Source organism: Ostrinia nubilalis, chromosome 13 (assembly GCF_963855985.1).
Source record: "Ostrinia nubilalis chromosome 13, ilOstNubi1.1, whole genome shotgun sequence".
Taxonomy (NCBI): domain Eukaryota; kingdom Metazoa; phylum Arthropoda; class Insecta; order Lepidoptera; family Crambidae; genus Ostrinia; species Ostrinia nubilalis.
In genome coordinates this window covers 9,321,644-9,336,523 of record NC_087100.1, presented here as the reverse complement: position 1 = coordinate 9,336,523, position 14,880 = coordinate 9,321,644, and the positions used below count along the sequence as shown (strand labels likewise).

At 32.9% G+C, this 14,880-nt stretch overlaps 2 protein-coding genes across 2 annotated transcripts; one reads left to right on the top strand and one right to left on the bottom strand.

Moving 5' to 3' along the window:
• The first annotated feature begins 8,723 nt into the window (after positions 1-8,723).
• LOC135077611 (aprataxin) lies at positions 8,724-9,683 on the top strand. The gene is made up of 2 exons (XM_063972163.1): positions 8,724-9,408; positions 9,509-9,683. The coding sequence occupies exons 1-2, from the start codon at positions 8,979-8,981 to the stop codon at positions 9,667-9,669; spliced, it is 591 nt and encodes a 196-aa protein (XP_063828233.1). The 5' UTR covers positions 8,724-8,978; the 3' UTR covers positions 9,670-9,683.
• A 64-nt stretch (positions 9,684-9,747) lies between these two features.
• Positions 9,748-12,429, bottom strand: LOC135077610 (lariat debranching enzyme). Its single transcript, XM_063972162.1, has 5 exons — positions 12,120-12,429; positions 11,829-11,995; positions 11,368-11,593; positions 10,929-11,258; positions 9,748-10,839 (listed from the first exon to the last, which is right to left on the bottom strand). The coding sequence occupies exons 1-5, from the start codon at positions 12,314-12,316 to the stop codon at positions 10,233-10,235; spliced, it is 1,527 nt and encodes a 508-aa protein (XP_063828232.1). The 5' UTR covers positions 12,317-12,429; the 3' UTR covers positions 9,748-10,232.
• Between the last annotated feature and the right edge of the window lie 2,451 nt (positions 12,430-14,880).

The following is a 14,880-nucleotide window of genomic DNA, read 5'->3' as shown; positions in this document are numbered from 1 at the left end:
AATTATGACTCTAAAGTAAACAAAATACAAGGGATCTCTTACCACATGTGATTATGCAAAATTATTTAGTATTTATATTTTCAATTATTTATGCAAACAATCAAGACGCCATGCGCCATGTTCAAGTTAAGAAAGAGAAAGCGATCTTGTTTTGACGTTAGAGCGATAAGGATGCGTGCGCTGCGGACATAGATTAGTTTGTGCAGAATCGTTAAAACTATAGCTATCTCTTTCATTTGCGTGCTATTTCGTATCTTTTGTTTCACTTATCAATTACATTTGTCAATGTGTGCAACAAAGAGCATAAAAGAGTAAGAGACGGCACTCCATAGATATTTTTTGAGCTCACGCACACATATGCATTTTAGAGAACGACCCGCAAATCTTTACCAACCGCACAAACTACAGGCGGAGCTACCAACATAATGCCTTATTTTCTGACAGTATTAGTGACGTTCGTAATAACTTATCGATTATCGATACTTTGCTAGGGTTGTAATTGCATATCGATATCTAGTATAGGAACCTTCAATATTTTAATGATTACTATTTTTATTTTATACTATGTGTAAGTAAAACGAAGTTTTGTAACGTAAATTTTTTATTTCGAAATAAAATAGGTATATTACAATAAGTATTGAACATGACATAGCAGTTGTAGGCATGAGGAATTATTGAAAATTATAACAAAGTACAGAAATGATAATTTTGTAAACTTTTATTTTCACAACTTTTTCTAAGAAAAAATAGGATTTTTATTTATAAACATCTTTAATTTTCTTATCAGCTGATCGAACCTCAGCCTCAAGATTACTTTTCAATGCTTTGTTGCTGTGCTTTTTTACTTTTGTCAGCAAAATTGTTTTCACTTTTTATGAAGCTGTCATTAATGATTTTACAACTTTTTCTTAGAAAAAGGTAACTTAATATTTTAAACATCTTATCATAAATTTCTTTATTATGTTGTTGACATTTAAACCAACTAAAATTACAATTTGTACTCAACATTAAGAAAATGAATTTTCCAACATTTTCCATATATATCTGGTCGGCAATATGGTCATGATAAAATTGTTTAGCTTCATTTACGGTGGTACATAATTGAATTGTTGGATAAACGAGACTTTTTTTATCATGCCACCATTCGCGAAGAGATATATATGCATACAAATCAAGGAGTTTTCACGCTCAAACACTCTTCACAAATTAAACAAGAACTGTTCTGTAATAGTTTGGCAGCTAAATACCCGCTTACATATACTACTGGTTGGTTTTCAAGGCTACACAAATTTTCAATGGGCTGTTCTAAGTTTTCAGGGTCCGGGATAGACAACACAGGATAAAATTCAGTGTCTGTGGAATCTTGAACATTAATTTTTATTTCTGTTGTTTTTAAATTAGTTTTTAAAATGTCTTTATATTCCAGCATATGTTTATTGTTGTCTGCTTCACAATTAGCACTTCTGCTATGAGGCACTTTCAGCCCAGTAACCATGCTTGTTTTAAGCGCTGCAGTAAAGTGCGTGATAGTGGGATTTCTATTGGTTACACTGTGTTGCCTAATGATTCCAAATAAGTTTTCCAGAGAGTCTTGGTTAAACTGTCTAAGGTTCATATATTTAAACCCTTCATTCTTTAACTTTTCCCAAATATCGTTTAAGGATTTGATAGATATTTGATATCCCTTTACGCATTTAACATTTTTTAGTATCGTGTTTTCCGCTGTTATAAATTTTATGGTTTTTAACTTATCAGTATAAAAGGTCCAAGACTCAATGTGATTACTTGATGTGGAAACATTTTCCCGGATCCCTTTCTTTACGTCATTTAAAGATGATGGACCATTTGTACAATCAAATAGTTTATCTAACTGTTCAATCACAAATGCTGTATCATTGCAATCAGAAACTTCTTTCCATGCCATCATTTTTAAAATAGCTGCCACGGTATTACTCAGAGCATGCGCAGCATACTTCACCCTCATCTTAGTTTTGAATGTTGGATTTACAATGGTACTATTCAGTTTTTTAAAATTTAAAAAATTTCTGTTGTGTTCTTCTGCAACTACCAAATGCCTCCATTGTGCAATTTTTCCATCGAAAGACATATTTCCACTTTTAAAGAAATTGTTTCGTAATGATTTGAACAAGTGAGGGATGTCATAGATTATAAAAATTTTGTCATTATTTACAGAGAAAAAGTTGCTATCTATGCCTTGTCCACAGTTTCTTTTTAACATGTTAAGAGCTCCTATATTTGTAGATCCCTGATCACAAACTGTTGTTAGAACCATAAATCCGATTTCTTTTAATTTTTTGATGATGTCCGATATAATTTTTGCCAGTTTTGCTGTTGATATTGTGCCTTCCACAAAATAGTGCGCAATATATTGCTTGTATTTATGTTTAGCACCCTGTATCATAAACACTAACGCATGGTCTGCAATTTTCTTTTCTCGTCCCATGTTCTCGCCCTCTCCATAATCCACGTAGCCATCCACTTTATCAGCAATTTCGTTATAAATTATCCGTTTCTTTAACGCCATCTCGTCAAATATTAACGAGCAATATTTATTTTCCTTTGGCATACTTGATGCTTTTGCCTCTAACATATCAATTATATTTTTATTTATACCAGGCTCCATTGGTATATTTTTTAAAATCCTTTGGAGCGTTTTAGTGCTTGGTAGCGTAAACAGCTTTTGCATATAGCGGTATGCTTTAGGGGACCGTTTAAATATAGCCAAAGCATATATTTTGTTGGCTAAAGTCCACCTTTTTCCTTGTGACTTTTTTTTGTTATTCTGCACTACATCCTTTACTAACGATGTCAGCACTTCCGAATCTAACTTGTCTAAATTCACTCTTGACTTCGCTATATTCCTTATTGTTTTTTTTGCATTTTGTAACTGTCGCCAAAGCCTCTTCTCTTTAATTGTAAATGTTGATGAAGTGTCTGTAATAAAAACATTTCCATTAGTAAAAAAAACAACATTAAAGCAAATTGAATTGAATATTGGTTAATTAATCAGCAATTTTACTTAGTTTTTTAAATTAGGTATGTTTTATCTTACCTTTCATTTCAATGTTTTTCTTAGGTCTTTTATAACTGTGGACTAATATTTCTGCCTGTGCATCTTGATGGCAAATGTTTTTATCATCTGAAATATTATAAATATGCAAATTAGTTTAAAATTTATTTTGTTGTTTTATGAAACATATTATTTCCAAATCAATCAATCATTATCAAGTTTTAAAAAAATGCAAAGACAGGATAATGATAGCTCTTCTCATAAAATATGAAGCGTGGGCCCACCTTCAATAACAATGACATAATATTAAATTAAAGGCATTTAGAGGTTTTAATGTTCTGCATTCTGGATGCGGTCTGCGGGTATGTCAAGACAATCTGTAAGTGGTCGTGATAAGGCAATCAGTCACGTGTGCTTTGCGTTCTTTGTTCGTATCCGCACGGTCAAATCGCATTAATATAAAATGTACAGAAACCTAGAATGTTGTACATATAAGTTCATTTTGACCTGACTGCAGACTGCAGAACGCATCCAGGGTGGCATTCTTTAGTTTGAGGGAAGGCATATTTTAGAAGGTAAATAATTAGTTTGTACACTTACCATGAGTAATGGGTTTATAGGTCATATGTTCTGGTGCATTGGAAGTAGAAGGAAGAGGTTCAAAAGTTGTTTTCGCAGAAATACCAGAATCTGGTATATCCACAGCTCCCAAACATGTTGAATTTAGTTGTTTGGTTGTAGTTGTAAGGGGAACTGAAAGCAGATAATGAAATGTGAATTGGGTAATAAAATGTCATGTTCTTACCCAACTTTAGGGTACAATCAGTCTAGTACATGTCTTGCTCACATTAAAAATTACTAGCTTATAAATATTATTAAACTAGCTGACCTGGCTAATTAATGTAGATTGCTTAAAATTTTTCAAATTGGTCCGGTACTTTTTTTGAAGAATTTGTATTACACAAATTACTAAAGTTCCTCTAACTCAACACACATTCTAAGCTAAATTGTGTTACGAGTGGGTTTACTACAATATTCAAGCTGTGGGGTTCTAACCCGCACTTTAGGCTATCTTGGCTTCGAGTTACGGAGCCGATCAAATACAAACAAACAATTAAATATTTCCTTTTTATATTATTAGTATAATTTTAGATAAACATACCTCGTTCAACTGGATTTGACTTCTTTGGAATGCAATATGAATGATCATAAAGAACTGTAACAAAGTATAGATATAATTAATAATTGAAATTATATATTATTTATTGATAAGCATACAACACATGTTTGTGGTTACAAAGAAAGAACCTTGTTAAATTGCATTCGGTTGGTTTGTTTTGGAAACCAAAGAAAATTAATTAAGACATCTAAATAATTCAGAAAAATTGATAGATAGTAAATTAAATTTAAAAAAAATAATTGAAGTCATCATCATACCTGTCTTGAGGTTTTCTTTATTGGAGTCTTTTACATGAAGAGGAAACTCTGTCAAAACTTCATCTGGCAAGATGGGATTGCTCAATTCCAGTGTTGGAATAGCTGAGTTCTTCAGCCGAGTTCCTTTGGCATTGAAGGATTCAGGAGTGAAGTGCCCACCACAAACAAACTTCAGTTGGTGTAACTTTTCAATAGGTACATATGCTAAGTCTTCTAAGCCAGCATTTTTAACCCACATTCGACAACTGAAATAAGAAATACCTATTAGAAAAGAAAAAGAATAACAAACTGAAATTTATTCATCAACTAATTTCTTTTAGTATTGTTATGCAATTCATTTGCAGAGTACGAAACAAAATACTGAAATTAAAAATTGGTTATGGTTATTTACTGTATGATTAAAAATATTAATCCCAGCCTTTAAGTTTACACAATCAGTAAAATTATCTTGTAATAAATGAGTGTTATTAGAAACTTACCGGTCAGAATCCAGAGGAAACCTACTCAAAAGTAAGGGTGATCCACCACGACTTCGCCTCTTATTACAAATAACGCACTTCTTGTTGTTTCTACTCTCCATTATCAGTAGAAGCCTAAAATGAAATAGGTATTAATTAAACAAAGCCTATAATTTCTCTCCAACCAGTGTCAATGCCCTGGTTCATGCATTTACCAGTTTTGAAAGTACATTTACATTTTCATCACATAGGGTTGTTTTTAATGAAAAATAGATTTGTAATAGATGTAATATTTCAAGTAAGTAGATAACATACCCATTAAACAGAAAAGTAAATAAGAGTTTAAACTTCTGTAGAAGTTGAAACACAGCTTATTTAAAAGAGTCTCTATCTCACAAAAAACATAACACTGAACAGCAAACTTTATCACGCCCGATACGGAGGAACTTAATCAACTCAACGTAAACGACAGAAAAGTTTATTTACAGTAATATTGCACCAAATCTGAGAAAATAACTTCACACGAATCAATTCGCCGGTTAAAAACTCAAACTCAATTGACAGACATTTTTTTTTCATTTGTCAAACTAACAATACTACCAACATAAGGACACTAACAATTATTTTTAGTATGGTGGTATTGATCCGCGGGTTCCCCTGCTATAGTGAAATCAATCCAAAATGCACTTTATTGCTTAAGGGATAAGGTTGTATATCAATTGCTACATATAGAGACTAGTTTTTGTATGAGAAGTGTCTACCCATAGAGAAAAGTAATACATAGGAAATAGAGAACCCTCTCTGTCAAATTTTTGAACCTACTAATTGACAGCCTGGTGTTAAATTCCCTGTACTTAACCTACGTACGTAACGCTCACATACATACATAGTCCACGAACGAACAAAACTCCGATGAACCAGAACAGCAGCAGGTACGAAGGAATGAACTTGAATTTGACTCGACTCTTCAATACTTTAATAGGGCCACAGAACTCATAAACGATGGCTAAGAAAACAAGAATGCATTCAACCTAACAAAAACAACACCGGCCATTTTGGAGGAAAAACAAAGTTGCCATATGTTAAATAGTAATTTCTACTACTCTATTATGTAAATTATAACAAAAAATGTCACCGTTCAGTTTTAAATTAAAACAAATTAATTTCATTTTAAAAAAAGTTTTCACATTGTAATTAACAATATTCTGAAATATATTTTAATTAAGAAAAAAATGAAAATATGAAGGAAACAGGAGCAGCGACATCTAAAGCGTTTTAGGGTAGTTAAAAAGTATTGCTTCCTCATTGTTTAGCATTGCTGCAAAATCTAAAAAGCTTTTAAATATTTTAAGATGTGTTTCTGGAGTCTGGTGGGGTGCTCACCCAGCGTCATTAAGACTTTTATACAATGCTATTATAAGAAGTGTACTTGACTATGGCAGTTTCTATCTAGAGCCTTGTAATTTAGTTGGTTTAAGTAAATTGGATGCGATTCAATCTAAAGCGCTAAGGATTATAGCTGGTGCTATGAAATCGAGTCCAATCAATGCCTTGCAAGCTGAATGTGTTGAGCCCCCATTGAAATTACGCCGCCAATATTTATGTGACAAGTATCTTTTCCGTGTACTTCAATTTGCTGACCATCCTATATATAGCAAACTCAACAGACTTAATGATTTAATTGATACTTCCTCTTATTGGTCACGTAAATCTCCTCCTTGTGTGATTATTAGTTTTCGTAAATTTATATCAATCCAAGAACCTCCTTTCTTCCGATATTTTCTGTAAATTTTGAATCCCTTATTCTTACTCCGACAATTCATTTCAACCTAGACATACATAAGGATGACTACAATGCTAACATTAAGTTCAATCAGATCGTAGACGAACACTGGGGCGATTGGCATCATATCTATTGCGATGCATCTAAGCACTCTCCAACGGGTCATGTTGGCGTTGGCGCATACCATAAACAATATCATATTGTCCAGAAAATAAAACTCCGTCCAGAATCATCAGTCTTTACAGGAGAATGTTTTGGACTGTTTAAGGCTTTAGAGTATGCTCTCCTTATGAAATTAAACACAACTGTAATATTTTGTGACTCTAAAAGTGCTTTGCAGGCATTACATAAATTTCCATTTAAGAACAATACTAATTATCCTATTATTACAGAATGCAGGAAATTACTTCACAAATGTAGTCTTAACAGTCATTTAATTAATTTTGCGTGGATTCCTAGTCATACCAATATTCCAGGAAATGATAAAGCTGATAAGCTGGCCAATGAAGCGGTTGAGTGTGGAGATATACATCCGTACACAAATTATTGCCATGACTTAACGGCAGCCCTTCCCAAAGCTTATCTCAAATCTGCCTGGGATGAGAATTGGGAGTTCACTAGCCAATCTAAGGGGAAACATTACAAGCTCATTCAACCATCCATCCTTTGTAAACCATGGTTTGTTAAAATTAATCTTTCCAAAACAGTTACTACCATTTTAACTAGAATGCGACTTGGTCACGTGTGCACTCCAGCACACTTGGCTAAAATTCATGTACTTGATTATGATTCGTGCACTTGTGGTTCTGGCGTCGGAGACTTAAATCACATATTTTTTTACTGTTGCCTATATGATCGTTCCTCTTTTATTAGTTCTCTTTTAGCCATTAAAATTCCTTTTCCTACATCCATCACTTGCCTATTATATACCAATAACATTGATGTTTATAATATCCTAGCCGAATTTATTACCCATAATAATATAAAATTGTAATTAGTAATGTATATTGTACTTATGTAAATATTATTTTATTTTTATTATTTTGTACTTATATCACACCTAAATTGATCCTATGAAAACCATCCTTTGTTCCGTTTCCTTCCGTAATTGATTCGTTTCCCTACCTTTTAACTTTAACCCAATCCCACCCTGTCTAAACGCAATGTCCGCAAAACTTATGGCAAAACTGAACGCAAAAATCAAGAACCCCGTCGTGGCTAAACGCAATCCGCGAGAGCCATAAAGAAGAAAAAAAAAAAAAGTATTGGAATTTATCGACTGAAGTCGCTGTTTGGAAGCAAGTTTGATCGTAGTATGGAAGTTTCCGTACCCTGTGTCTACCCACTGGTGTGCAATTTGGAATAGCTCGGCACGGATTAAAATCGTAATTTCTATGAACGTAACATATCTATAGTTCTGTAATATCATTGGATAGGGGGGTATCATCTCATTTATCATTATCATTTCATCAATTTATGATTATTTTTTATACTTGAATAATTTTTACACTTTGACACTGGCTGTGCAAACCACACGAATCCTTAATTGAACAAAAAAAATGTGGACTTGGGGCTTTGCTAAAAAGACTCGAACCCAAGCCGTAAGCTGAAATTTAAAAGAATACAAATGTCATGAAATAGTGTTGTGATGGTTGTAGATATCGATTGAATTGAATATCGATTGTTGTTGACATTTTTTTTGTGTATGATTATTATAAAATTAATTTCATTTAGTGCTATGTCCGAACATAAATAGTAGAATTTACGTTAAGATGATAAATTTAATCAGTAATGTAAAAACTGTTTTGCTTTTAAATAAAATGATTCCCAATAAATAGGGTTGTTGAAATGGAAATGGAATTTTAAAATCATTTCACTTATCATAGGTACATAATCATCTTGAAAAAGGATCATCATGAATAAAATGTATCAATATTTTAAGTGATTTGAATACGACTAAAAAATTTACCGATATTTTTATTTGACAATAGATTTTGTTACTACATTACTTACAACACTAATAACATAAACATAACCTAAAAATTGTTTCGTCGAAATGTTTTGATTTTACATAATCGTAATTAAATTAATTTTCTTAGTTAAAATCTCGTTCTCCAAAGCGATAATAGTTAGTTTACATTACGGACAATTAGTTGTAATAATTTAGTTGCATTATTCCAAGAAAAATAATAATTAAAAACTTCAATTCAAAATTATAATTATTTTCAAACACATTAAAAAACTAAAGTGCAAGTTTGCAGACTACAAAATGAGCAAAAGAAATCTGGATGCCGGCCCTAACACTGAACCGAAATCAAAACAAGTTAAGCATTGGTCACTTGGCTTACTTGAATCTATGAAGGATCCCAAGTCCATAATCAAAGAAACTAAATCCGTTGTAGTAATACGAGACAAATATCCCAAAGCTAAAATCCACTATTTAATGCTGCCAACAGAAAATATAAACAGTATTTATAAAATGAATTTGGAGCATGTAAAGCTACTTGAAGAATTTAATCGATTGTTTGAAGAAATAAAGAGTGAACTTAGCGATATTAAACTTAAAGCTGGTTTCCATGCAGTGCCTAGCATGCAAAGACTGCACATGCATGTAATAAGCATAGACATGATCTCTCCATGCTTAAAAACCAAAATTCATTGGAATAGTTTCACTACTAATTTTTTTATTCCATTTGAAGGTACCTACAAAATTCATGTATTTGATATTATTTATACAAGTTTATCCCCTATGTAATTAATAGCACAGATAATTTAATAGTAAATTTTTATTTATTGCAGATATTTTAAATGAACTGAAAGAAACTGGGTCCATAAAGAAAATGTCGCCCGAGCTTCACAAGAATTTAATGGCAACTCCTCTTCAATGTAATCAATGTACTTTTAATCCTAAAAACCTGCCACAACTTAAGGAGCACTTATTAACGCATAATAAATCATAAGATTTAATCAACAATTAGCTTCTTATTTTAATTAAATCCTCACTTTGTTGTGCTTAAGCAAATAAAACAAATCACATGTACGATTGCACTTTTTTTATTGCCAAAAAATGAACAATTAGATCAGTCACTACACACATTATGTTGCTTTGTCAATATAAAAAATCTAGTAAATTACTAGGACAAATATGTAGAGAGATCACAACATGTTCTGTTGCAACAGAACTTAAAAACAACGTGCAAATTTATAACTTTGTATTATTATGACAATTTAAAATTCAATTGTAATTAGTTTAAAATGTTATTTTAGCTCATTCTAATGAATAATGTAAAATTAACAATATTCTTAATCTAATCAACATTCACATCACATGACAATTCTTATTTACATACAAATATATAATAGCTTTAATGGGTCTACCTTGAATATCCTTAATAAAATTGATTTGTGAATAAAATTGTAATATGCTAAAATTCTCCTACAGACATACAAGTTGTAAAACATTTGTACAATTTCTGTCATATTTTTTTATAATTAACTTACATATTTTAAGAGAGTACATTAATCACAAAACAGAACCTCTACATGGCAGTTTACTTGATCGGGGACTTTCCGATTCTAGCATTGAGCTAGACGTACTGACACCATCATCATCTGGTGTATTGTAAATAGATAAATTTCTGCGTTTAAATGTCTTCTTAGCACCTGCTGACATTGGCGTAGCACAATCAACAGGAGAGGCACATGTGCTATCGGACAAAAATGATATTTCTGTCGATAGAGACGAGTTTCTATTTGTATCTTCACTGTCATTATCATTTGGAGTTACAGGAGCAGGAAGTGAAAGTTTAGACTTCATTGGTGTCCTCACTACAGATGTATCAACTTCAGGTGATTTAAATTGGATGTATGGAGATTTCGTCAACTCTACATTTGGTTGAGTCATAGTCCTTCCAGATCGAGCCATAATAACTTGCACAGGGTCATCAATGCCAAGCTTTTCACACAAATTAACTGTTTGTGGGTTTGATATAGGATTTGAAGGCACAGTTTTGGGAGCACTAGGATTGTATATGGGCGCTGTCCGTACAAAGTTATCTTCACTTATTCTTGTATCTTGCAACAGTTTTAGAACAGCTTCTTTCTCAGCTTGTGTTGGAGTAAATTCATACCTAGAAAAGAAATAATTACATGTTATACTGGCACTAAAATAATTAAGATTCCAAATAAGTAATTTTCTTGTTATATTGGTTATACTGACCTTTCATTTCCACCAGGACCAGGCATATGAACATCAATGTTCTTCACACTTAGTAGGTGATTGGTACTTTGAAGAACAGCCAGCCATTCTTCATCATACTTCAATGTTTTGTCACCATCAAACTCGGTCGGTATATTCAGAATTTGCAGATGTCTACGCTTTGGAAGACACTTGTCTAAGGCCAAAAACTTTGTTTCATGGTCATCATCATGTTTGACTAATGCAGCAAATTGACAATGTAAATGAGCAGCAAACCAGTAGTCTGGTTTCATAGAGTGTAATAGTTTTTCAGCTGGAACGCTTCCCAATTGGTTAGATTCAATATCTTCCCTGTGAACAAACAAACAAATTAAGATTAGAACTATGTACAAATCTGAGAGGATGGACATTTTCATAAGCAATTTAGTACAAAGGCACTTTAAGTATGAAGAAAAAATACCTAAAAAAAGGTTTTCTTCTCAATAAAAACTCCTTATCTCCATATTCAGTGATGCCACGTGGCCAATCGTGAGAGAGCATGACATGGACTTTTTCCCCCAGTTGACTGAGCCGGAAGACATCCAGCGAGCGCACATGGTAGACTGACCGTAAGGAGTTCTGAGTGTATGGAGGACATTCCCACAGTCCTTGTAAGTAATCATGCCCCTTATAAATACCGGACATACCTGGAAAAAATAGAATACAATATTTATTAAAATATGATTCCAATTAAATAACATATTGGGGTAAAGTTGATTTGAGGTCATATTTCTGGTGTCAGATAATGAAGTACAAGTTACAATCCAATAAGATCTTTTGAAGCAAATTATGTAGAAACTTACAAAGTTGAAAGAGTCATTAATTTTTTAAATTACTTTTGGTTGTTTGTATAAAACAGTATTATTCAAACAGAAAGCTTACCTCCTATCCTCAAATTCCCGAATTTGATGACACTCGCACGGCCCATGTAAAAGATGTTTGGCGCCACCCAGCCTCCATAAGGGAGCTCCTGAAGATAGTTTGAAGCTTCATGGTTTCCGCCGATGAATATGGTAAGTATTGGCGCACGTCTCTCACCACTATAGTACCTAAAAATAAAATTCGTGTTAATTAATATACATATCTTTAAAATACCACAAACTAGTTTTAGGTTAGAAAAACAAACAGGTTTTTAAACTTAGTAAAAGTGTATAAATCGTGTAAAATTCTTACTTGTAGAAGCTGCACATGTGTTGATACTTGTCTGGCACTGCCATCGACCGTAAATCTTCACCATTTCGTACTGATTGGAAGTCACCACAACATATCAACAAATCTATCTTGATTTGCTCTCGCGCTTGTAATGTTTCAATACAATCGTAAATCTTTTCAAGTTCACCATGAGCACAACCTTCTACGGCAATCTTCATTTTAATAAATTGATACTCAAACACTAAAACAGTCAATTCTAATTCAAGAATCACAAGCACAAACTGAAAATCAACAAAACAACACAACACCGTCCTGTCGTACGTCTGTCACGTTCGGCTGTCACCGTCACACTGACAAGAACAGATAATATTGCGCAGTTGTGCACTGTGTAGCAGGCACAGACTACGTCTTTGAAATAACTCATTACGCTAGTAACGGTATTTTAAAAGGAGTGGGGAGGCGGAGACGCGTGCGCCTCTTGTTTACAGCATTTTTTCTTATAGTCATTATAATCATTTTAGTAGTAGTAAAATAATGACAAAAGAAAATCTGATATTAAAGGTATAGCGGCACTGCACTGCACGTACGAGTGAGAAGTAGGACTAGTAGGTAGGTACTCATTCCCAAATCAATAAAATAGCCACCTTAGATTACATTATGTTTACTTTTACAAAATTGTATTTTTCAAAAATAGAATTTTGATAATCAAACAAAATTACATCCTACTAAAACTACGAGTAAGTATTTATCTTACTAAAAAGTCGATGAATCTGATTTCGGACAAAGATAATACGAGTAGGACTAAGTATTATTCCCAGGCTCTACCCGTCTGAAATAAAGATGAAGTAAACTAAATTTACCTGATAATTAGGTAGATCATAAATAAATCATCCATTCTTTAAATTTCAAGGCTTTATGCTTTATGGAGATAATATAAAAAGCTTCTAATTTACCTACTTACTTAGTTCCTAGAGTCGATTCTCGGGCAGGACACGCAAAGGTTGTTTCAATAAATAGATACGTTTGGTTAAATATTATTTTGAAATCTTTCTTTGAATAGGTAATTAATTATTGATAGGTACCTACTTAACTGCGAGAATTACAAACAAAATTTTATATACAAATACTTAAATAATAAAATGAGAATACTTTTTGGGTGGTTTACTATTTAACGACTTCGAAAAAATGTTACTGTTGAGTAAGCGTTCTTTGAATTAGCATGAACCCATTTTAATAGGCATTAGTCATGCATTATTAGCATAAACGTCATTAGGGCAGGATTAAACAATAATTAGGATCACTATCTACCTCTTACTTTCTTACCAGGCCTTATCTTTTTACCTGACAATAGTAGTTAGATAATTAGCGTTTATTGTATAAAATATTGTTTGTAATCCTTCAACACCAAACCACAAATAACTTGAGAAGTTGCTGATAATTTGAACAACAAGGAGTTTTCCTTTGTAAGAGCTTTCTTTTGTTTGAACAAAGCCGCGGCCGCTCTCGTGGTCTTTCTTTACCCTTTGATAAAGTTTTTTAAAATGCAGATTTGTTTGCTCATTGCTTGCTCGCTTGATTTCACGCTAATTGCATTCAAATCTAATAAAAATAAGTGATCAAGTGTGGTGGCAAAACATTTCTTCAATATTATTGGTAGGATGCAATTAGCGTTCACTCATTTTTTAGGCGGTAGAGTTGGTGTAGGTACCTATATTGGAATATTTTTTAAACCTTTTAGAACTGAATGAATTTAGGTGTTGAAAGTAACATGTTAAAAATACCTACCATTTACAATACCTTCCAATCCATTGGATCTTAATCCGGTTATTTCACTTCAATAGACTCTGTCAATTTTTCTGACAAAAACCACATTAACACCAATCTTTTAAGTAAGTAGGTAGGTGTTTTCTGGGTATCTGTGATTTGAGTAGGCAAACATCATCAAAAAATAAAAGTCATTTGAAATTATTTTTTGTCTTTTATTACCAATTTCTATTAGTGTTCTTCATACCTATTAATTTTGCATACGTATACGATCTGAATCGGTCAAAATCTACCGACACAACCAAAACCGACTTTATTACATCTCAATAAATTAGCGTCGGCTAAATTATTACCGCGAACCGGATTGTAGGCACGAGATAGCGGGCGTCGTGACGTCACAGCGGCCGGCGCACGCGCCAATGGCGAGGCGAGGCGGCGCCGCCTGCGCGCGCGCACCGCCCACTGCCGCGCGAGGGAAAACTCGGAAAAGTCGTGCGACTCTATCAAAGCTGCAGCGGATATTGTATGTTTTGTCGATATAATTTTACCTTTTGAAGTACATACCTACCTATCATTTATAATCTCAGGCCTAATGTAGAAGTAGACTTAGGTAAGCTTCTCTGAAAGAGGAAATATTACGTATTTCATATTACTTACTTCATTAAAAAAATAGAAGGCTTATCTACTCTACTATGTGATATTTTAATCCAGACTACGATTATAATATGTAGTTACAATATTTAGGATTACCAATTCTTAATGGTTTCTAATTAGCACTGTTAATTTGAACAAAGGAAATTTTTAATAAGTAGGTAATTACTAATTAGGTACTTAGAATTACTAGGCACATTTAATTTGAGTTGAGAACGGGTTAGGCATCGATGATTCAGTAAATAATCAAGGAAAGTACCCATTATAGGATTACCCAAGTTTAATGTTAATTAATTAAAATAATAAGTAATGAAAACTTAAAACAAGAAACTTAATTTGGTGTCACAGTAAATTAAATTCAGCTGTG